We start from the raw sequence: 24,937 nt of genomic DNA on the forward strand, positions 1-24,937 counted from the left end.
TGTTAAAGCCAATAGGCAGCTAAACCGAATACAACATGTAATGTGCTACTGGTGAACATTGAGCAACTAATATGCGCAGTGGTGAATCACAAAGTCATTGGTCAAACACAATTTATGGCATAACAGTCCAGATGTAGTTTCTTTGGTAAGAAGTTAAAGTAAAGAATGCAGAGGATTCCTGCTGGAGTCTTGCAATCCGAATCTGAAGAACCAACCAAGAGAGAGACCCTAAATAGCCCTGAAAGGGGGATTGCTCAGCTACACGGGTAAGCACCTATCAGGGGAGGGCTCTGACGTCACCTGCTGCCACTGGCCACTCAGATGCTCCCAGAGTGCCCTGCCAACTTGGAATCGAAGATGGCAAAACTCAGGGACCCTCTGGAGGGTGGTCACTCCCCTTTCCTTTGTCCAGTTTTGCGCAAGAGCCGGGACTGGGGGTCCCTAAACTGCTGTAGGCTGGATTATGCAAGGAGGGCACCATCTGTGCCCTTCAGAGCATTTCCAGGGACTCTAGGAGCCTACCTCTCCCATGCCTGTAACACCTATTTCCAAGGGGAGAGGGTGTAACACCCCTCTCTGAGAGGGAATCCTTTGTTCTGTCTTCCTGGGCTAGAGCTGCTTAAGCAACAGGAGGGTAGAGTCCTGTCTGAGAGGTGGCAGCAGCTGGGGCTGCCTGGAAAACCTCAAAAGGCTGGCAATAGAGGGGGTCCTCTAAGGAGCCCCCCCTGAGTGCATGGAATCCTACAACCAATGCTTGCAAAAGCCTTGGGATATAATTTCAACATGTTTGATACCAAACATGCCTTTGTTTGGAGTAACCATTATGTAGCTGGACATAGGTAGTGACCTATGTCCAGTACATGCGTAAAATGGCATCCCCGTATTCTTGGAAGTCTGGGAAAATTAGCCTGGAGGTAGTGCAGAGATGCCCTCACATACAGGTACTCTGCACCCTACCTTCAGGCCTTGATGGCCTGCAATAGGGGTGACTTGTAAGTGACCTGGTGCAGTGTAAATGGCAGTAAAAGGGTGCATGCACCTTTTCACATAGGCTGCAAAGGCAGTCCTGCAGAAGCCTTTGCAGGCCTTCTTATGCATGGCAAAAGAAATGCTGCAGCCCATAGGGATCTCCTGGAACCCCCGGTACTCTGGGTTCCTAGGTACCATATACTAGGGACTCATAAGGGGGCACCAGTATACCAATTTTGGGTGAAATACTAGGTTACCAGTATGCAGTGACAAAATTTAGAGGAGAGAGTGCATAATCACTCTGGGGTCCTGGTTAGCAGGATCCCAGTGAACACAGTCAGACATACTGACATCAGGCAGAAAATGGGATAACATGCCAAAATGAGTGTACTTTCCTACTCTGCTATACCCAGAACAAATTGAGAATCTTTCATTTACTGAAAGGCCCTTAAAGATATATAGTATACGGTACACTCTAGCTTTTTTACAGAAATGTAGTTAGCGGAGAAGACCTGAACTTATCAGTCCATTTGGTGTGTCAGCATACCATGTGCACCTTGGTGCATAAATGATTCTGATGTATGCACCAAAAAAAATACAACACTCACAAAGTAACCCCTTGAGTAAGGGGCTCTAGTGTTTCTTTGGTGGTTCCCTGTTACACTTACTTCTTGTGATAGTGGTTATTCCCCATTTACAATTGGTACCATCAGGCGTTTGCTCCACTAGCCACATGAGGTTCAAGAGTCCACTTTAAGTCCAAGTTAGTCAACAGTGTTCCTTGTCCTCCAGGGCTGAAAGGCCCCAAACCAGTCTTAGCCACACTGGCAGGCATGAAACATCTGCAGTTCTTGAGTGTGCCCTGTCTAGGGGGTCTCGAAGCAGCTGAGTTCAGCACAGTCGACGCCTGTGGCCCAGACAGCTACACTCACCGGGTACAGTGTCTCTCACTCACAGTCGTGCTCTTGGAATACACAGCTGATCACAACTTAATAATATAAACAATGCAAACAGACTCACTGAAAGCCAGACACGTCCATCTGAGCCTACTATCCACACACAGATGTTGACTCCAGATAATAACCAACCCCTGTAGTCTGCCTTTCCATCCCTGCAACATTATACTCTGTTGATAATCTCAACATAATTTATGCTCATTAAAAATTAACTCTTGTGTGGATACCCCATTCAGTTTTACATTTTATCCTTCAGTCTATAACTGAATGCCAACTTTCTATGGTGAAAATCCTTGCTAACCTCATAGCTGCTCATGACAAGTCTTTAAATGTAACAATTGTCTTTGTTCAGAAGTTAGAACAAAAAAATCAGCCTAAAGATTATATTAATGTCCTTCAGGCATTTAGATGTTTATATTCTGACTCTCAATTATGTATCACACTTTGCAGATTTAACTTTGTGCATAGAGCTTTTTGAGAAAATATGACTTAGCCATCTTATTAGATAGCTCAATTTTCTGCCCTGGTTTTCTTGATTTTCTGGTATGTGCCCATAAAATACACTTACCCCCAAATATATTTATTGATATTTGAAGTGTTGCGTTGTCATGCAAGCTGGTTGATAATTTCAGTACTCAGGCAGATAGGTTTAAAAAAGTAATTACATTCAGATAGGTCTTCCCAGTCCTTTGGAATCCCCATCCATGATGACATTAGGAAACGTCTTGCACTCTAGTGGAATCCCAGAACACATTAAATTGAGTACTTGCATTGTACCTTTACTCATCTTTGCTGTGTAAAACTGAGCATTTGTAATATTTCTTGATTTTTTTAAAACAGAAAGTAAAGAGGAAACCTCACAGAAATTAGGTGTTGCTCTGTCCTGGCTTTCAAATGCTGTCAATTTAAGGCGCCCATAGTTCTTTACCCTTTCCAGAAATACACAGTACTACAGTGCCATCCAGTCCAGTATAACAATGCAGCTGTACAGTGTTTATGGCCAACAACGGAGAACCCTCTTACAGAAACATTAGAACTAGAAGCAATCAATACTGCTTTGACGACATCCTAGCAGTTGTGTAGGTTTAGGCGTACAAAAGGTCAGTCATGTACAGAATGGAGAACAGAAGGAATACAATTGTGCCCTCTTTTCCAGATGCCGTGTCAATGGGCTGTTAAAAAGTCTCATCTCCAAGAGCAATGAATCTCTGCCAAGAGCAAAAATATTGTTAGAAAAATCACCAACATCACATTCAAGCCGTGGAATTTTCTGGATATCAGTTTGTTTTCCTCATAAGAAAACAGAGTTGTGCAAAGCCTGATAGATAATATTGAGCTTACGTGTGATTACACAAAGTCATAGTGCTGCTAATCACCTTAACCTGCTTTGTCTTTTCTGTTTTCCAAAAAGAAATACCTCTGCTTAAACAAACCGTAGGAAGCAGGTCTGGTGTGTGGTGGGTACCTATGGTACTTACACCATATACCAGGTCCAGGTATCCCTTCTTAGTAAAGTGTAGGCAGTATCTTGAAGCCAGGCTCTCTAGAGGTAGCTGTAGATGAATAGCCAATACGTATCTAGGAGACATGCAAAGCTCATGCAATACCGCTGTAGTCACACAACACTTACACACATGAAAGAAAACACTCAGTTGCTCAAACATAAAGGTACTTTTATTTTTGGCACAAATAACTACACAATACTAGACAGGTAACCCACCCTTAGGACGCAAGTAATTCACTAAATATATACACTAGTAATCAAAAACAGGCATATAAAAGTTAGAAAACTGTGCAAATAGCAATAATCAATAGTGACCGTAGGGGTAGCACAAACTATATACTACAAAAAAAAAGGAATGCTAACAAGGTACCCCTAACCTAGGTAAGTAAGATGTGTAGAGGGGAGCTGGGAGTACTAGAAAACCACAGCGGTAAGTAACACAGTACCCCCCCAGCGACCAGGAATGCAGGAGTTAAACACTAGATTTTCCCCAAACTACCTTAAAGGAGGAAAAGAAGAAAAAGAAGACACCCAGAGAAGACTGCAGGAAAACCATCGGTGGATTCCTGAAGAAAGACGACCTGTGGAGAGAGGGGACCAAGTCCAAGAGTAATAGTGGAGTCCAGGAGGAGTAGGAGGTACTCCCCACCCAGGTGTGAATGCAGGAGTTGGTCGACGGTTATGAACAGGTCAGCACTGCAGCCCTGGAGCCAGTGAAGAGTTCCCGATGGATGCAGAAGGTGTCCCATGCCGGACGGAAGATTGCAGATGGGTGTCTGTACAGGATTTCCACCAACAAGCCTTGGCAAAGGCAAACTGGCAGTTAGTGGAAAGGAGGTGCTGCAGAGGACCAGCAGGGCCCAGGAGGACTCAACCAAGGAGGAGTCACCACAGGGGACCCTCAGCGTCGCAGAAAGTCTACAGGAGCACAGGCAGCACCCAAAGGAGTCCCACAGGACGGGGACACAGGAGTCACAGAAGAAGCCCACGCAGCACTACAAAAGTGGATCCCACGCCGCAGGAGAACCACGCAGGAGGCTGTGTTTTGCAGGATGGAGTGCTGGGAGCTGGCGGTACACATCACCTGAAGATCCCTTGGAGGAGATGCAAACAAGCCTTGGCAGCTGCAAGAGACACGATTCACGGGGATAGTGTCCTGCGTGGGAAGGCATAGGCTTACCTCCACCAAAGTTGGACAGCTGGCAGAGAGGACCAAGAGGGCCACTCCGGACCACCACCTGTGATGCAGGATCTACGCAGCTCAGCAGGAGAGGGATCCACGCAGCCGGACGTCGCTTGTCGTAGGTGCCTGCGGTTGTAGGAGAGTGACTCCTTCACTCCAAGGGAGATCCCTTCTTCGTCTTGTGCAGGCTGAAGAGTTGCAGACTTCTGAGGATGCACGGCGAGGAAGTTGTGGCAAAGCTGGTAAGAGCCCTGGAAACAATGTTCCTTAAGAGTCCCTTCTTCTTGGAAGCAGCTTGTCTGGTCCTGGAGGTTCCAGTCGCAGTTCCGGAGGCCAGAAGTCGAACGAAGATTGCAGAGGAATCTTGCTGGAATCTTACAAGCCGAATCTGAGGACCCACCCAAGAGAGAGACCCTAAATAGCCCTGAAAGGGGGATTGGTCACCTAACCAAATAAGCACCTATCAGGAGGGGGGGCTCTGATGTCACCTGCCTAGCCTGGCCACTCAGATTCTCCCAGGTGTCCCTGTCAACCTTGGAAACAAGATGGCAGGACCCAGGGCCCCTCTGGAGGAGCTCTGAACACCCTCCCCCCCCTGGAGTGGTGATGGACAGGGAAATGGTCACCACCCTTTCCATTGTCCAGTTTTGCGCCAGAGCAGGGACTGGGGGTCCGTGAACCGGTATGGACTGATTTATGCACGGAGGGCACCAAATGTGCCCTTCAAAGCCAACCAGTGACTTGGGGAGGTTACCCCTCCCAAGCCAGTCACACCTATTTCCAAAGGGAGGGGATGTTCCCTCCATCTCCCAAAGGAAATACTTTGTTCTGTCTTCCTGGACTTGATCAGATCAAGCAGCAGGAGGGCAGAAACCTGACTGAGCTTTGGAAGCAGCTGGGGTGCCTCGAAAACCCTGTAAGTCTGGTGGTAGCAATGCTGGGTGTCCTCTAAGAAGCCCCCAGAGTGCATGGAATCATACTTCCAATACTTGCAACAGTATTGGGGTATGGCTTCGACATGTTTGATACCAAACATGCCCAGGTTCGGAGTTACCATTGCGTAGCTGGACATAGGTAGTGACCCCGGGTTCTGAAGAAGCGCACCTTACGTAGTAATAAAGGAAATGGAAATGGACCAAAGTCCCTGAATATCTCACTCAACTCCAGAAAGTCTGCTCTTCTGCAACTAGGCTCCTCATCACGCAACCAATCCACTTCCTGCCCAACCCCATCATCAAAGGGTACCATAGGAACAAATAATTCTTCAAAGCAGTCAAATAATGTGTAAATCCCCTGTCAGACCCCCCTGTCTCATGTTTACTGTAGGAAAATGGCTACCTGTTGCAGTTACCCCCCACTTTTTGCCTGATATTGATGCTGACTTGACTGAGAAGTGTGCTGGGACCCTGATAACCAGGCCCCAGCACCAGTGTTCTTTCACTAAACATGTACCATTGTTTCCATAATTGGCACACCCCTGGCACACAGAAAAGTCCATTGTAAAAGGTACCAGTGGTGCCAAGGGCCCTGTGACCAGGGAAGGTCCCTAAGGGCTGCAGCATTTGTAGTGCCACCCTAAGGGACCCCTTACCTAACACATGCACACTGCCATTACAGATTGTGTGTGTTGATGAGGAGAAAAAGGCAAGGTCGACATGACATCCCCCTCAGGATGCCATGCCCACAAAATACTGCCTGTGGCATAGATAAGTCACTCCTGCAGGGTGCACTATACCACAGGTGAGGGCATAGCTGCATAAGCAATATGCCCCTACAGTGTCTAAGTTCATTCTTAGACATTGTAAGTACAGTGTGGCCATACTAAGTATATGGTCTGGGAGTTTGTCATGCACGAACTCCACAGCTCCATAATGGCTATACTAAATACTGGGAAGTTTGGTATCAAACTTCTCAGAATAATAAACCCACACTGATGCCAGTGTTGGATTTATTTCAAAATGCACACAGAGGGCATCTTAGAAGATGCCCCCTGTATTTTACCCAATCCTTCAGTGCAGGACTGACTGGTCTGTGCCAGTCTGCCACTGAGACGAGTTTCTGCCCCCCTGGGGTGAGAGCCTTTGTGCTCTCTGAGGACAGAAACAAAGCCTGCACTGGATGGAGGTGCTTTTCACCTCCCCCTGTAGGAACTGTAACACCTGGCGGTAAGCCTTAAAGGCTCATGCCTTTTGTTACAGCACCAAAGGGAATCCCAGCTAGTGGAGATGCCCGCCCCTCCGGCCACTGCCCCCACATTTGGCGGCAAAGCAGGAGAGGACAATGAGAAAAACAAGGAGGTGTCACCCACCAGTCAGGACAGCCCCTTGTGTGTCCTGAGCAAAGGTGACCCCTGCCTTTAGAAATCCTCCATCTTGAGATTGGAGGATTCCCCCAATAGGATTAGGGATGTGCCCCCCTCCCCTCAGGGATGAGGCACAAAGAGGGTGTAGCCTCCCTCCAGGACAGTAGCTATTGGCTACTGACCCCCAGACCTAAACACACCCCTAAATTCAGTATTTAGGGGCGATCCAGAACCCAGGAAATCAGATTCCTGCAACCTACACAAAGAAGGACTGCTGACCTGAAAGCCCTGCAGAGACGACAGAGATGACAACTGACTTGCCCCAGCCCTACCGGCCCGTCTCCAGACTCAAAGAACCTGCACAGCGACATATCCGACAGGGACCAGCGACCTCTGAAGCCTCAGAGGACTGCCCTGAACCAAAAAGACCAAGAAACTCCCGAGAACAGCGGCACTGTTCAAAAACAGCAACAACTTTGCAACTTTTTAGCAACTTTTAAAGAACTCACTCTTCCCACCGGAAGCGTGAGACTTCACCCTCTGCACCCGATGCCCCCGACTCGAGCTCCTGAGAACTAACACCACAGAGAGGACTCCCAGGCGACTGTCACTCCTTGGGTAACCTGAGACGACCCACCTGCACCCCCACAGCGATGCATGCAGAGAGGATCCAGAGGCTCCCCCTGACCGCGACTGCCTGGAACAAAGAACCCGACGCCTGGACCAAGCACTGCACCCGCAGCCCCCTGGACCAAAAGGAACCGAACTCCAGTGCAGGAGTGACCATCAGGCGATCCTCTGCCTAGCCCAGTTGGTGGCTGGCCTGAGAAGCCCCCCTGTGCCCCTGCCTGCACCACTGGAGTGACCCCCCGGGTCCCTCCATTGACTTCTATAGAAAACCCGACGCCTGCTAAGCACACTGCATCCGGCCGCCCCTGTGCCGCTGAGGGTGTGTTTTGTGTGCCTACTTGTCCCCCTCCCCAGTGCTCTACAAAACCCCCCTGGTCTGCCCTCCGAAGACCCAGGTACTTACCTGTTGGCAGACTGGAACCGGAGCACCCCTGTTCTCCATAGGCGCCTATGTGTTGTGGGCCCTCCTTTGACCTCTGCACCTGACCGGCCCTGTGTTGCTGGTGCAGTAACTTTGGAGTTGCCTTGAACCCCCAACGTGGGCTGCCTATGCCCAGGAAACTGAACTTGTAAGTGCTTTACTTACCTGAGAAACTAACCAATACTAACCTCCCCCAGGAACTGTTGATTTTTGCACTGTGTCCATTTTTAAAGTAGCTTATTGCCATTTTAACCTAAACTGTGTGTACTACTGCTTTGAATCAAAGTTCTATACTTATCTGTGTGAAGGACCTTGCATTTTATGTATTTACTTCAAATCTTGAATCTTGTGGTTCTAAAATAAATTAAGAAAATATATTTTTCTATATAAAACCTATTGGCCTGGAGTTAAATCTTTGAGTGTGTGTTCCTCATTTATTGCTTGTGTGTGTGTTGCTTAACACTACCCTCTGATAAGCCTACTGCTCGACCACACTACCACAAAATGGAGCATTAGTATTATCTAATTTTGCCCCTATCAACCACTAAGGGGAACCCTTGGACTCTGTGCACACTATCTCTCACTTTGAGATAATATATACAGAGCGAACTTCCTACATTTACTGACAAGCGTATAATTCTTCAGTAACTTTAAAACAAACCCCAACAATTCCAAAGAGATATCCTCACTCCCTTCAACCCCTACTTGAGAAACCCATCAAGCTTCCTCTCACTCTCTTCCCTAATGATATTCTGAATTGCTTCATGATCACCACCTATGAAAATATTTTACCCTCATCCAACATGATTTCATGTTTTTATCCAATATAAAATCCCTCTATGGAAGTCGCTCCACTCAGGTAAGGAACCTTCCGGGAGGACCTAAAATACTGACAGCCGGTGGTGACTCTTGCCAACCAACACTCATTCACTCACCTTTTGCTCACCAGTAAAATTGAAAAACAAATGTGCAGAAATCAGATCTCCCAGAACTATTGATCCAGCTTCAGGCCACCTTACAACATAGAAACTGCTCCATTCAGATAGTCGGCAATACCCTCCTGATCGCCAACAAGAATAACTTCATGATCCTACCTAACCTCTCTACAGCTTTCCACACAGTTGACCACTAAGCTTTGATCAGCACTCTCAAAACATGGATGAACGTTACTTACACCATGCTGCAGTGATTCACCTCCTACCTTGTTAACCGTCTCCAATTCATCCCAGTGGAAACATCCGGGTCCCAGAAACTATCAGTCTCCCACAGTTTCGTTCCTGCCCAGCATCATAATCAATCAGTGTATGGAACCCCTTGGAAACATATTTACTGATAGTACATCAAGATTCACAGATATGCTTACGACACACAGCTTTCCCAGAAAAGCTCCGCTGTGTCTAGTATTTAGCAACTCTAAACTTCCCTCAATCTCATTTGGGACCTGATGCCCAGATGGTACTCACAATTATACTTAACACAGACGAATTTCAACCTGCTTGCCAACAACATCAAACTACCACAAAGCCAAAACTGCTTCTCACATGTAACACAACTCTAGTTCATCCTCAATACAGACCTCTCCTTCAGGAACACATCGCCTAGAGTGCAAGATAAGAATACTCCAGAGCAGTAGAATTTGAAATCTTTCTTCCTGCAACCAAGTCCAAAACAACTGTTGGAGTCTCAGTCTTCTATCTTGAAGAAGGCCATGGTGTGATTCATGAGTTTTCTAGAATCACCCACCTGAAATGCATTTCATGCACTGCAACACACCTTATCAAAGGCAAAAGAAAATTCAACCTTATCACCAAAACCCTTAACACACTACATTCACTCCCCCTAAATGTCTGGATCATCATTAAGGCCCAACTGTATCACATTCCACATCTCTATAAACACATCCCTTCATACTGGGTCACAAAATTATCCACTTCAGGATGGCATTCTCACATTATAGGTCAAAATCCAAAAAAGTGATTGCAGAACACATGAATTCATCCCAGCCACTGGTATTTACTCGAGCTGCATCCCAGTTCATTGTTATTTTGTCAGCCATATGCAAATCAATCTTGGTTCTACTCGAGTGGCAACATTATAGCCTGAACTGCCAGACCAGGTACCCTCTGTACTGGAACACAAGCTCACTGTACCACTGAAACCAAGCCTAACTTTTGGTTCCAGGTGTCTTAGATAGACCTTACATAGTCTGGAATTTCTTGTATTCCAGTACAGAGGGGACCTAACTTGGCGGTTCATACTGGACTATTACCGTCTGGTTCCTATCTGATGGGGTAAGTTTTCTTTATGAATCTGTTCTGTTGGCTCATGTTTTGTTCTCTTCCTTTGCCTTTTCTCTCTTATAGCGGTACTTAATATCATTCTTTTCTTGTGGTTATCACATATTGCAAATCCTATGATATTAAATAAAAGGTGTCTTACTGGTAATTTTAGTTCTCCATCAGTGGAATCCTCATCCAAATACCCTACACCTGCTTTTTCTCTCCTGTATCCCAGCAGTCTAAAGCCTCGATTACGATTGCCTCCTACACAGCCCCTGTGCAAACACCTGTTCATGCGATACTCACAATTAAACGTGCAGTGATGAAGTTCACACCTTGATAGTTTTTTCCCCCTTTAAATGCAGGTCATGCATGCTGAGATTTAATAGCGAAAAGGTTCCGTTAATAACAGGACATAGGGAGTTTAATGCTGAAAGCACTAAATTCACAAGTCAAGCCCTACATTTAGTGGCAAACTCACAACTGGTGGTAATTATCTCAGTTGTTATATTCTGAAGCCTGGAGTATCGGATATCAGTGGGTCGATAAATATTACTGGGTCCTCCATGGCACTCCTAATCGAGATCCTGCTCTTCCTAAAGGTCTTAAACTATTTTGGGATAGATCATTTTTAGAGTTGTAGTGAGCCCCTTCCCCCCCACTATTTTATATGGTGTACTAGGACCCCTTAGCCTGAGGCCGAGAGGCTTAGAGGTGTGTGTGGTATTACCTTGTGCCCCACTACTGCGAGTATTTCCTTTTTCATTTTGAATAGTGTAAGGTATCACACACACTTTTAATCTAATATCAAGGTTTTTTAAACCTTCCACCCTACTAGTACCCTCCTCTTATCTGTCACAGTGGCCCAGCAGGCAGTGATTATTCGATATCTTAACTCTGTGATCAAGGAGGCACTGCAATAACAAATCCCATGCACCCAGTCACATTTGTAAATACATATCAAATTATTTGCTTCAACTTAACAATTCGTCCCTGATCCCTACTACATTAGTTATAAATATATATGGCAGTGATAGGAGTGTGTAGCTCCTTAATATCTGTATTCATCAATGTTCTATTTATTTACTCATCGTGTGTATATTAGTCAGTTACTTTGTACACTGCAATGATTAAATATTTTTAGATGCATGGTTTATAACACAGGTTCACTTATTTTCTAAAACATTCAGAATGTCACTCTGTGACCTCCTTATGTATGCTAGTTAATCCCTGCAACTATTTTTGGGGACTTGTGTCCTGAGCAGAACCGTGAAGAGTTAGTACCTTATTCTCATTCGATTGCTTATCTAAAAAAAAAGAGAGGCTAAGCGCTTGTGTTTTTTTGTAAAGTCTGTTAAGTCTGCAAGTTCTATTGTAATCAGAGCTGTAACACCTTGAAAGAAATGCCACCGCAGTACACAACATTACAGCCTTCTCACACCGGGTCCACTGACAATCCATCCAAGAGCAGATGTTCTTAATGAGTGATAAAGGAGTACATGACGCAAGACTGTGAAACCAAACTGAAGCCTAGGGGCAGAATCGAACTGCTTACATTTCTGGAGGATTCTTGAACAATTTACTGTGTAGCCTGGTATTCGACTGAGAGCCGCAATGTTAATCGAAGCTACTTACAAGTATTGGAGCAAGGATTTTGCTTGCATTGAGTTGAATCATATCTGTTTCTGAACTTTATTCAGCAGACATTTAGAGTGCAACCGGTAGCACATAGCAAAAGGCAACTTCGAGTACTCTAAAATAATTCCCTTAAAGTGTTAAATACAGTGGTTTAGTTAATCTGACTTACCTGCTTTAAATAATTTTTTTCTTTGTTTTTTACTTTTGACAGGAATTAACAACAGCTGAACAGCAGTTCAACAAAATAATAGAAAAGTACACCAAGCAGAGATTTAACTGTTTGGCATTCTATGGAATTGGAAATGTGCATTTAAGGAGAAACAGGTTAGTAGTGTAACTTTTGTTTTGTTTTTTGGAGACCTATATTTAAGGCTGGTTCAGGGTATTTTTATGTGCTCACTGGTTAGGGTGTGTATCCTTCCTGCTGGGCACAATCTCTCATCATTGGTATAATTAGGTGTCTTCTACCAGTCGATCGTGAGCTACCAGTAGCTCCCAGACAGCTTTGGAGTAACTCGCAGCCCTGATTTAATTCTTTTAATAAGCACAGGAACACATTTTGCTTTTAAGGTTAATGGAAAGCTGTGTTTATTTGACGTGATTATCATCAGGCTGGAGCCCAGAAGTTAAGAACTGAGGTATTTAACTCTTAAATAAAAGTCCTTGTCAACTCAGTCAGTATTGGTGCATGAGAATACAATTGTTTCTGAATGCTTTTAAATGGGAGAAAAATAAAATGAAGATGTAACTTAATAATTAAGTTAACCCTTCATTTTTCAGCGTAACATTTACAGACAGCAGCAGTAGTCTGTGCAATATGTATAACTGAAAAAAACAGTCTTTTTTTTTTAAACAGGAGAATTTTAAAGTGAAGAAAAATATTTCTATGAAACATTAAGACACTTGAAAATGTCAATTACATCTAAATGTTTTATGAAACATTTTTTTTTAACTTTAACTTCCTCCCATTTAAACAAATGGCTGTATTTTTCAATTATAAATATGGCAGTGTGTCTACAGGCTACTGGGAGCAATATGCCTGCTGTTTTTAGTTCTAAATGGAAAAAAAGAATCATGAGCTGAATAGAACCATATAAACATAAAGTTAACTCTTCAGTATAATTATCTCCCATTTCAAAGTGTCATTTTTAGACACAGCAGACATCCTGCTCCTACCGGCTGGTTAAATAGTGTGCCATGTTTATAACTGAAATTACAGCCATTATTTTAAGTGGGAAAATTGAAATTGCAGAAAAAAGTTACATTTAATGAACATTTTCGCAGGACTTTTTCTGCACTTTAAATTTCTCCCATGAAAACAATGGTTGTATGTTTGTGTTATTTGTATAACGGTACCACAAATGGTGAAAGTTATGTCCAGTGCCACACGTACATAAAACACAGGCGCTCAGTCACCCATACATGTATATATAATTCATACGCACACATGTTCATACATCCCCAAAGAATATGCTCTCACCAGCACACATGGGAGCCCTGTCATGGTGTCTCTCTAGTCAAAGTATTTTGTTCAAACCGTAGTATCTGGCTCTGTAGACATTAGGCTTAAAGTCAATGAAGCTGGGCATGGGGGAGTCTGGTAACAATGCACAAGTTGCTTGACCTTCAGTAGCTGACTGATTTTCACTGATCAGAAGTAGCTCTCACTACAGAAAACGTTGGAGACCCCCTGGTTACAATAATACACTTCACCTGATTTGCTTATACCAATAATTTGAAATATTTTTTGCAATAGAATTTGATGATACATAAAACAATTGTTTTAATAATTACAATTTCTGCTGGATGTATGAATATATGAATGAAAATGATCTTGTCATAATTGTCTTAGATTTGCAGAAGCCAGAAATCAGTTCATTAAATGCCAGATTATGCTGAATTGTAAAATAGTGCCTGGAGTATTAAAATGGCCCACAACTTCTGTTATTATTGAAGAGACGAGGCCCGAAAAACTGCAGGTAACAATCGCTTTCTTTTAGTTTAATATTGTCCATGAGAACATTTTATTTTATTTTGTATTCATTTAAAGTAATGCTCTTTACTACTGATACTTTTAGAGGATATTGGTTTAACCTTTGTTTTTGTGTCTTTGATTCAACATAACTATTCTGATGCCTTTTTAGAAGTTTCCTCTATACCACATGGACATTCGACAATAGAGCATAACTGTGTATGTATGTAAATATGTTTCTTGCTCTTGTTAACATATATATATATATCTATATATAAATATATATATATATATATATAGATATACACACACACAAATAGTTAATCATATTCCCTTTAGTTTAACGTATAAAGAAATATATAAATAATTGAATCTGATAGAGACTTCTAGTTGCAGGTTCCTTACCTTAGAATTTCTCCCAGGCATCAAACTGGATCTGCAGATTTTTCTTCAAGCAGTACCCCTGCGTTCTGTCAGGTGGCATCGGTGGACTCTGCGGTCGCCGTGTTGACGTCGCTATCGTATATAGGCGCCACCCCGGTGCGCTGACATCAGTTGTTTTCTTTTCACGCCAGCCTACGTGCAGATCCAGAGTAGAGCTACCCTAGTCATTTTTTGACTAACTGCAACACTTTTGTCGAAGAGTTTTGGATGTGTACAAGAATGTCCCAGAAGACCGATTTTAAACCGCCTGACTTCTGTCACCGAGTGATGTCAGTAACAGATCCATATCTCGTCTGCCTTTGGTGTCTGGTGCGTGACCACAACCCGAAGTCGTGCTTAGAGTGTCAGGCCAGAAACCAGAAGGCTTTGAGGGAGCAGTCCCTGAAGCTCATGGCGGCCCGGGACTTGACTCTGCGTTGCTCCCGGTCTCGTTCGAGAGGAAGGTCAGGAGACCGGTTGTGGAGTCATCACCACTCCTTTTCATCCAAGTCATCGGGATGATCGGGTCACAAAAAAAAAAAGAAGGCCAAACGTTCTTCGACTTCACTTAGTCACTAAGACGATGCAACACAGGATGAGCATCAACGCTCTGGGCCTTCGCCTTTGGAGCCTGCGTCTGGGTCGACTCTGCCCCACCTCCCCGACTTTGACAGCCGGTGCCACCCTTGCCCAGCTAAAAGAGTTCTGTGAGGGCATGCGCCTCATCTTTGGGCAGACCGGCCTGTCTTTGGGCCCAGGAGAGTCGGTAATGGCCCCCTCGGGATCTACGTCGGCAGCTTTGGCCCTGGCTCCGTTCTTGGATCCATCCTGATGCAGGTCAATGCCAACATGACCGTCCCCAGTGTCAGGACAGACGTCACCAGTCCCAACGTCAGTTGGGCCCGCAATCGACATTGATCCTATACTTATCACCGACAACCTGGAACCAGAACGGCATCACTCAACGCAGAGTCCATTTTCCATGGGCTCTCCTTGGCCCAGGGCAGATCCAGACCCTTCTTTCTAGGGGTATGGCTATGGCTATGGCTATGGCTATAGTGTAGAGGGGTCGCTGGAATCTTTAGAATATCAGTCTGACCCTGACATGGACTGGGTTCAGGATCTGGGCAGTGCTAGCTGTCTAGATACCTCTCCTGACGCTGGCATGCTTTCTCCCCTACTGTGGCTACGGAGGAGGGAGCTTCATACTCCATGGTGGAAAGAAGGGCTGCTGAGGTTTTGGACCTCAAGCTTCCTTCTGTGGAGGTCAGGACTAACCTCCTGACTGATGGGCTTCAGCCTGGGGTTTCCAGTTCGGAACACATCCTTCCCTTTAATGAAGCACTTATAGATGTCCTTCTGGGTACCTGGTCCAAACAAAGCACAGGGGCTCCTCTGTGTAGGAAAGTACCCTCTTTCTTGGCATGGTTACCCCCATTTTCTGCCTGTTGTCAGTAGGTTTGACATTTGTCTACTGGGTTCCTGCTAACCAGGACCCCAGTAGTTTTGCTCTCTCCTCTAATTTGTACCTTTTGCGTCCCACAATTGGCATACTGGTCCCCCCATGTAAGTCCCTAGTATATGGTACCTAGGTACCTAGGGCATTGGGGTTCCAGGGTATCCCTTTGGGCTCCACCAGTTATTCTGCCACCCATGGGGAGCCCATGCAAAGGTTTTTGCAGGCCTGCCATTGCAGCCTGCGTGAAACGGATGCATGCACCCGTTTTCACTACAGGTCACTACACCAGGTCACTATAAGTCACCCCTTTGGTAGGCCCTCTCAGCCCAGAGGGCAGGGTGCAGGTGCCTGTGTGTGTGAGGGCACCCCTGCTCTAGCAGAGATGACCCCACAAACTTCAGATCCATTTTCCTGCACTTTGTGAGTGCAGGGAAGCAATTTTACATGAGTACTGGACATAGGTCACTACCTATGTCCAACTACATATTGGTTACTCTGAACATGGGCATTTTTGTTATCAAACATGTCCGAATCATACACCAATACTGTTGCAAGTATTGGAAGTATGATTCCTTGAACTCGGGGGGCTCCTTAGAGGACCACCAGCATTTCTACCACCGTCTTAAAGGGTTTTCTGGGCAGCCCAGCTGCTGCCACCCCTCAGATAGGTTTCTGCCCTCCTGCTCCTTGATCTGATTAAGTCCAGGAAGGCAGAACAAAGGATTTCCTTTGGTAGAGGGAGGTAACACCCTTTCCCTTTGGAAATAGATGTGACCGGCTTGGGAGGGGTAGCCTCCCCAAGCCACTGCTTACTGTGAAGGGCACATTTGGTTTCCTTTGTGCATAAACAAGTCCACACCGGTTCAGGGACCCCCAGTCCTGGGTTGAGTCCTCCTGGGCCTTGTGGTCCTGGGCAGCACCTCTTTTTCACTAATAGCGAGTTTGCAAACTACCTGCATTCGCTGTGGTTCACTATAAACGTGCCGAAGTCACACCTGACTCTCTTCGGAAGTTCCCTATCATCGGAGCTATTGTGGACAGTGCAGTTTCTGGCTTATCCTCCTGAAAAGCGAGTCCAGAATATTCGGGCTATGATCCCAATATTTCAGTCTCTGTCCTGGATTTCGGTGAGAATGACTATGAGGCTGCTGGTCCAACTTGCCAGAAGGCATATGCGGGCTCTGCAGTGGGACCTGAAGTTCCAGTGGGCACAGCATCAGGGGAATCTCTTCGTCAAGGTCCAGATCTCGGAGGGGACTGCACTAGATCTGCAGTGGTGGCTATCGCATCCAGATTGGGTCAACAGCAGATCTCCCTTTCCCAACCAGATCTCACAGTGGTGACAGATGCGTCGCTCCTGGGATGGGGTGGCCATATGGGCGAGGCTGAGATCAGATGCCTCTATTCTCCGACAGAGTCCGGGCTCCACATCAGCCTTTTGGAGCTCTGGGTGATCCGACTTGCATTGAAAGCATTCCTTTCCTCTCTCAAAGGGAAAGTGGTGCAGATGTTCACCAACAACACCACCACCGTGTTGTACTGCGACAAGCAGGGCGGAGTGGGGTCATGGACCCTTTGTCAAGAGGCTCTTTACCTCTGGACCTGGCTGGAATGCCAGGGAATTTCACTGGTGGTTCAACATCTGGCGGGCTCTCTGAACTCCAGAGCAGACAAACTGGGCCATCGGTGCATAGTCAGTCCCAATGGCACCTCCATCTGGAGGGGGCGCAAGGTCTCTTCCAGCAGTTGGGGAGACTTGGTTAGATCTGTTCGCCTCCTCAAGGGAACACGCAATATCAGCTGTTTTGCACATTTAAGTTTTCAAGACGGCACTCGCTCAGTGACGCTTTTGGTCATGAGTGGAGCTCAGGCCTCCTTTACGCCTTCCCGTCAATACCACTTCTGCCCAGAGTTCTGAAGAAGATCAGGCATGACCTGGCCCAAGTAATCTTGGTGGCTCTGGACTGGGCTTGAAGAGTCTGGTATCCTGAGCTATTAAGTATGGCCATTGATCCTTCGATCAGACTGCCCGTTCGGGAGGATCTTCTGTCGCAGTAGCTGGGGACTGTCCTTTACCCGAACCTGTCCAGTCTCCTCCTCCTTGCGTGGAGATTGAGCTGCCAAAGTCTGTGATGTTATCTTGGCAGCCAGGCATCCCTTGCACCAAAATGGTATACGCCTGTGATTCAAACAAATTTGTGGAATGGTGTATCAGCAAGTCTGTTGATCGATTTTTTTGCTCCTCTCTTCTTTGTTCAAATCTACCATTGTTGGGAGATTTCTTGAAGAACTTATCCATATGTTCCCTCCTATCCTGTTCATAATGTCCCAGTGGGATTTGAACTTGGTCCTCACATATCTCATGTGTCCCCCTATGGAGCCGCTCCACAACTGTCCCCTGCGGCTCTTGACTCTTAAAACTGACTTCTTGATTGCCATTACCTCTGATCTCAGAGTGAGTGAGCTTCAGGCTCTTTGTTCGAAGCCACCATTTCTGTCTGTCCATCCTGACAAGGTGGTGCTTCGTACCAGGGCTTCCTTCCTTTCCAAAGTGGTGACCTCTTTTAATGGAGGCCAATCAATCACCTTGCCTACTTTTTATGCACCCACACATCCCTCTCATGAGGAGGAGAGACTCCACCGCCTGGATGTAAAAAGAGTGTTTGGGTTCTACCTCAATTGTACCAAAGATTTCCGGTTGGATCATCAACTCTGTGTGGGTTATGTTGGTGCAAAGAAAGGAAGTGCTATGCAGAAGAGGATCATCTCACAATGGGTAGTCCTCTGCATCAAAATGTGCTTTGCTTCAGCGAAAAATCAACACCCTGAGGGTTTGCGTGCTCATTCCCCCAGAGCAACCACAGCATTAGCAAGCAGAGTTCCAGTCCTGGATATCTGCCATGCAGTGACATGGGCATCCCTACACACATTCACTAAACATTACTGCCTGGATAGTCAGCTCTGCAGAGACGGCTACTTTGGCCGTTCAGTCCTGCAGGACGTTTTGATGTGATCTTATTTTGCAGCCCACCACCTGGGATGGTATTGCTCGGGTATCTATTCTAAAGTAAGGAATCTGCAACTAGAAGTCTCTATCAGATGAACAAGTCACTTACCTTCGGTAACGATATATGTGGTAGATAGTTGCCGATTCCTTACCTACCCACCCATCCTCCCCGCTCTGCGAACTGATTTCTAGGGACAGGAACTTCCCTTTAAGGGCCCTAGTTGTGGCGCACTATTCTCTGTGTTCTTCATGGGTCTGCGCTACTGGCATGGAAAGTTGTGAAAAGAAACTGACATCAGCGTGCCAGGGTGGCGCCTGTATATGACCACAACATCATCACGGTGACCACGACGCCTGCTGAGTCGACTTGGTACCTTCTGGCGGCACATAGGGGTACTTTTGGAAGAAAAATCTTCGGATCTAATCTGACGCCTGGGGGAAATTCTAAGGTAAGGAATCTGCAACTAGAATGTCTCTATCAGATATATTGTTACTGGAGGTAAGTAACCTGTTATTTAATACTTTTCTTTTTTTGTTTTTCTTACTTAGATGCTGTTAGAGAAATGTATTGAGGAGTGTAAATTTCCTCCAAAACCTGATGCAATATGCCATTATCCACTGTGCACGGGAGGCAACAATAAGCAAATCTATTTCACCGATCCGGATTTTGAGGTAAAGTATTAGCATATCCATCCAGCAGTTGTACATATGTTTCACAATTTATTGAAGTTAGGGTGATTTTTATAAAAATGATTTGACGGTAAGTTGGGTGTCCTCATTGACAGGATGGAATGCTTAGCAGTAGTTTTTTGGTCTTTGTGCTATGCAGTCTATATTCACCCACCACAAAAGAGATTCAGAGCCATGGGAGGAACAGGCGGCATTGTCTGCAGAGTTCCTGTCTGTACCCTTTCCATAGCCACAACATTTTGCAGGGGTAATCTAATGCTGTTGCTGAAGGCAGCCTTGATGTCTCTTAATCTTGGCATGCTCTGGAATTGACCAGCAACATTTTGTGTATTTGGGCTTCTAAGAGACTGAAGGAAAGTAATATGTTTTAAAAGATCAGAAAAAATTGGATCTACAGTGCTAAATCAAAGATTTGAAAATAATTTGTAGAAAATGTTAGTAAATATGTTTTAAGAACACAGGCCAATCCAAAGTTATTTGTCTCCCATTACTGAGGCAAGGGCCTCCAAGATGTGAGAAACTTGAGCCTGTTTACTCCAGGTGGGTAGAGCAAAAGAGAATGAAGGTTGATAGGATTCAGTTAAAATTCCTATGTAGTTTTTGTAATTTTTTTATTACCTTAGATATATTTGTTTATGTCATCCACATTTAAAAAATATAATGCCAGATAATTCCAGATGGTCTCCCAAATCGTTGAAATCCTGGTTATTATGTTGCTCAGCATGATATTAGAATATCATATTGTGCAGCAATGTATTTTTTCAGGATTTCTGCTTAGATTGACTGCAATTTACACTGAATTTATTTAAAAAATACTGCATGGTTCTAGGAAACTATCAGGCAGAAACACATTTGTTTGATGGCATCTGTGGCTGTTAATACACATGCTCTTGCATATTCCTGTCATCTAGTGTTAGGTCTGGAGTGGTGCAAGTTGTTTTTCTTCGAGTGACTCCTCCTCTCTGTGATATTGCGCATGGGCTTTCTCATTTGTCTCTGCTGTCAGGTTCGGACTTGTGTGCCTATGCTCTGTCTTTTGACTCCATTCAGTTTGGTTTTTATTCAATCTTTCATTTCTTTTCCAACATTAATGTTCTCCTATTGTAGCTCTCTCTGTGCTTACGCACGTTCAGGCTCTGACCGACTGCCCTTCGGGGCAGCAGTGTCCGCCTTGGGCTTACCTTCCACGTGGCTCCAGCACCAACAGGAATGGTTTCCTGTTGGAACGGCCTCCATTCCACTTCTGTCCTCTGTGCCACATCAAGTTTTCTCACACTGACCAACACCCCCTGTGCAACCTCTGTATTTCTTCTGACCACTGTGAGGCCGACTGTGATGCCTGCAGGTATTTATGGTCGAAAAGGACCCTTTGGAATTGACAAGCTCGCTCGCTGGCTGGCAATGGTTCAGAAGACACCGGAGGACATTGTGGATCTCCTCAGAGAGAAACTTGCTCAGGAGCAACCAGCGCAGGAAGAGTAAGCCTTTTCCTTTCAGGGCAGCTCCGAGTCAGATGTTGCGTTCGACATCGAAAGCCAAGAACTTTCCTCTGCCCAGTATGTGAATACTATGGCCCCTGCGGTCCCACACAGATCCTCCAAAAGAACCTTACAGCCCATCGTAGAGGTCACCATTCCACCACAGCCATCCGGTCATGGTCGGTACCGAAAGACTGTTTCGGCCACCCCGTCCTTCTGACTCGGTGCAGAAAATAGCCACCTTGGCCAAAGCCACGCCATCGGCTTCAAACTCAACAGCCTCGGATCGAGAGATCGTTTTGGTGTTGATCCGAACCTCGGGACTGAGCTGACATTCGACAGCACGGACCAAGCTTCTGATGCACAAGCCTTCTGCACTAAAGCTCTTGGAGCTGAAAATCTCAGAAGCCAGAGACTCAGGCCAGTCCTCCACCAGCCCCATCTGTTGAAGCCAATCCTGGAGAAAATGGATGCTGGACAGTGCAAGCTCCAGACCCAAGAAGGCACCTATTGGATCATTGCAAGGCCTTTCTCTCCTATACTCCCCAAGAGGAAGCTTTCCTTTCAAGAGGCCCTGGAAGTTCCAGTCCCTGCCAGGAAGAAGACAAAGGACAAGGCTAATTCCACCCACCCCCCCTTGCAGGCCTTCTCCCCACCCTCACCTCCTACACTGCCTCCTCCACCCCCTACCCCTCCTCAATCTTCACAATCACCCATCCAACGGGAGGATACTACTCAGGGGTCAGCACAATTCTACCCTGGGGGCTTAGGGGTCTGCCTCATGACTCAGACCTATGGGATGCCTACGACCCTATTCCCATCCCCTCAAATGACCCTGACCTTTACCCTGCATGCCCTGGGTGCCCTCTAAACAACCACTCAGAGGGGCTCCTTTCAACGCTCTGGGTGCAGAGGGACATACAAATCCTCTACGACAAAGGCATCTACCTCACATCCTAGACAGCCTCAGTCCTCCTTCACCAGAGGCTATTATAGAGGCTCTCTTACACAGGGTCCCATAACAAGGGGAGAAGAAAGAGCACCAATACACATGGGTGATCCTCTATTGCTAAGCAGTGACTACATACACCATTCACCCCGCTCATCCATCACCTGTCTGGGGAAGACTCCAACTGTACCACACCATCTGGGACACCATCACCACAATGTTTGGCAGTAGTCGCAGCACACCTGCACAGACTGAATATTCATGCCTTTCCCTACCTCGACGACTGGCCCATCAAAGCCATCAATGCCAGTGCCAACAGCACCCTTAGTTGACACCAGATCTTCTTCACAATCTGGATTTCACTCTCCACATTCCCAAACCTCACCTCCAGCCACTGCAGGTTCAACCTTACCTGCAAGCAATTCTGAATGTGGAGCTAGGACTGGCATATCCCGGTCAAGCTCTTGTCCAGAGTTTTCAGTTACGTCTCCCTCAGTTTCAGGAAAACCACTCATACACAGTCAGGACTGTTAAGTGTTTGTTGGGGATGGAGGCTTCTTGCATTGCCATAGTCCCTCATGCCGGACTACATGTGCGTCCCTTACAGCAGTGTCTATCTTGCCATGGTTTCAGTCACATGGTCACCTGGAAGTTGTAGTGTTGTTAGACATCCAGACTCACTGTCCTCTGCAGTGGTGCAACACAAAACACCTTTTGAAGGGGCAACCTTTTCTAGACCCTGTGCCTCGCGTCACGTTGACTGCAGATGCATCGCAATCGGGTTGGGATACTCGCCTTCAAGACTTGACAGTGACAAGGTCTCTGGGATGTCAAATATCAGTCCGTATACATCAATTACCTGGAACTTCAGGCAGTATTCCTAGCACTGAAAGCTTTCCTTCCTCACCTGTCTCACAAGGTTGGGTTGTCTTAGTCCGGACGGACAACATGACAGCCATGTATTACTTACAAGGGGGGAAGGGGGCACTTTTTCACAACTGTCTCGTACCATATGTAATTGGGCCCTCCACCACTACATTCACCTGCTTGTGGAGTACCTACCTGGAACGGACAATGACTTTGCAGACCTGCCCAGCAGAATGCAGCAACAAGTCCACAAGTGGGAACTCCATCCACGAGTCCTTCAGTTATACTTCAAAGAAAAGCCTAAACTTCACCTCCTGTTATCCACACTCTCTATCCAAGGGCAGTGCTCTATGGATGAGTTAGTCAGGTATATTTGCCTATGCTTTTTCACCTCTCCCTCTCGTTCCCTTTCTGGTTCAGGTCATCAGGCAAACATCCCTCATGATCCTTGTGGCTCCCACCTGGGCACGCCAGCATTAGTTAACCACTCTCCTGGATCTCTCAGTAGTTTCACACGAGAACCTCTCCAACAGGCCGGACCTTCTCACTCAGAATCAGGAACAAATCAGGCATCCAGACCCCAAGTCACTCAACCTTGCGATATGGGTCCCGAGGTCCTAGTTTGGCCACCTCGGTTAGCCATCAAAGTCTATGAACATTCTCAAGGAAGCCCATAGACCTACCACTGGGGCCTGTTATGCTGCAGAATGGAAACATTTTGTTTGCTACTGTACAAGAAATTGTCTCCTACTTGCTCCACTTGCAGAAAGCACATCTAGTTTGCACTTTCATTCTACCACATCTCGCAGCTATAGCTGCATATCTCCAGAACAGACAGCATGTTTCCTTGTTCAGGATTCCTGTCATCAAGGTTTTCATGGAAGGTCTTAAAGGTGTTAATCCACCTAGGGAACCATTGCCCCATCGTGGAACCTTAACATTGTGCACACTAGACTTATGGGTCCTCCATTTGTGCACATTAGACTTTTGGGTCCCCCATTTGAACCAAACCACTCATGTCCACTTCATTTTCTCTCATGGGAGGTGGCTTTCTTAGTCGTCAAACTATTCTCTCAGGTGTGTTAGTGAGCTCCAGGCACTAACCTTCGACTTATTCCAAATTAATAGGGATAAAGTAGTGCTTCACACTAATCCCAAAATTCTTCCTAAGGTGGTTTCTCAGTTTTACCGTAATAAGTCCATTTAACTACCAGTTTTCTTCTGTTAACTAGACTTTGTTATGAAAAGAGCCATTCACACGCTAGAGGCTAAAAAAGCACTCATGTTCTATATTGACAGAACTAAAGAGTTTAGGAAAACCAAACAACCATTTCTTGTTTTTCCACACATCACAAAGGCAACCCGATATCCAAATCGGGCATAGCTAGATGGATGATCAAGTGCATTCAAACTTACTGTGCTAAGGCCAAGAAACCTTTTACCTGTTTCTCCCAGAGCTAACTATACTAGAAAAAAGGGGCTACTATGGCTTTCCTTGGTAAAATTCCCATTGCTGACATTTGCAGGGCAGCTACATGGTCTACACCACACACATTCACAAAACACTACTGTGTGGATGTTGTAGCATGCCAACAAGCTAATGTAGGTCAGGCAGTGCTATGTACACTTTTCCATTCAACTGCTACTCTTACAGGCTAGCCACAGCTTCTATGGGGAGGGGCTGCTTTAGAGTCTATGCAGGATGTGTGTATCTACAGCAACGTTTTGCATCAAACGGATTATGTTACTTACCCTGTAAGCATCTGTTTGTGGCTTGTGGTGCTGTCGATTCACGTGCGCCCTCCCTCTGCCCCAGATGCCTGTTGCCGTTACAATTACATTAAATCTGTATATATTTGTACCTATGTATTTACTCTTTTCCTACATTTTCCTTCCTTCCACTCCTTTCTCACCCGCCTGTGGGAAAACACTCTAACAAAGGAGTTGATGCCCATGCGCATGACTTAAAACACTTCTTCAAAGAAAATTAACTTGCAGCACTCCGTACCCAACACTAGACAGCAGGCATATGCAAAGCATGTGAATCTACTGCACCACATGCCACAAACAGATGCTTACAGATTAAATAACATAATCCTTTCTTTGCATTTCTAACAAAAGTGTAACTTTATTTTAATATTGAATGCTGTATCTTAATCCAAATAGATTATAAATTTGTGTTGTTCTAATTAGGTCATTTTTGAGATTTA

The 24,937-nt window shown here is 45.6% G+C and overlaps 1 protein-coding gene across 1 annotated transcript in view; it reads left to right on the forward strand.

Annotated features, from left to right (window-relative positions):
• Window positions 1–24,937, forward strand: part of LOC138248710 (E3 ubiquitin-protein ligase TTC3-like) — a 1,210,547-nt gene that overhangs the window by 565,964 nt on the left and 619,646 nt on the right. Inside the window, exons 20-22 of the mRNA XM_069202542.1 lie at window positions 12,094–12,206; window positions 13,735–13,861; window positions 19,293–19,415. Of these exons, the coding sequence (XP_069058643.1) occupies window positions 12,094–12,206; window positions 13,735–13,861; window positions 19,293–19,415 (363 nt within the window). The remainder of the gene's footprint in view (window positions 1–12,093; window positions 12,207–13,734; window positions 13,862–19,292; window positions 19,416–24,937) is intronic.

The sequence above is a fragment of the Pleurodeles waltl genome, chromosome 8 (genome assembly GCF_031143425.1).
Source record: "Pleurodeles waltl isolate 20211129_DDA chromosome 8, aPleWal1.hap1.20221129, whole genome shotgun sequence".
NCBI classification, from domain to species: Eukaryota; Metazoa; Chordata; class Amphibia; order Caudata; family Salamandridae; genus Pleurodeles; species Pleurodeles waltl.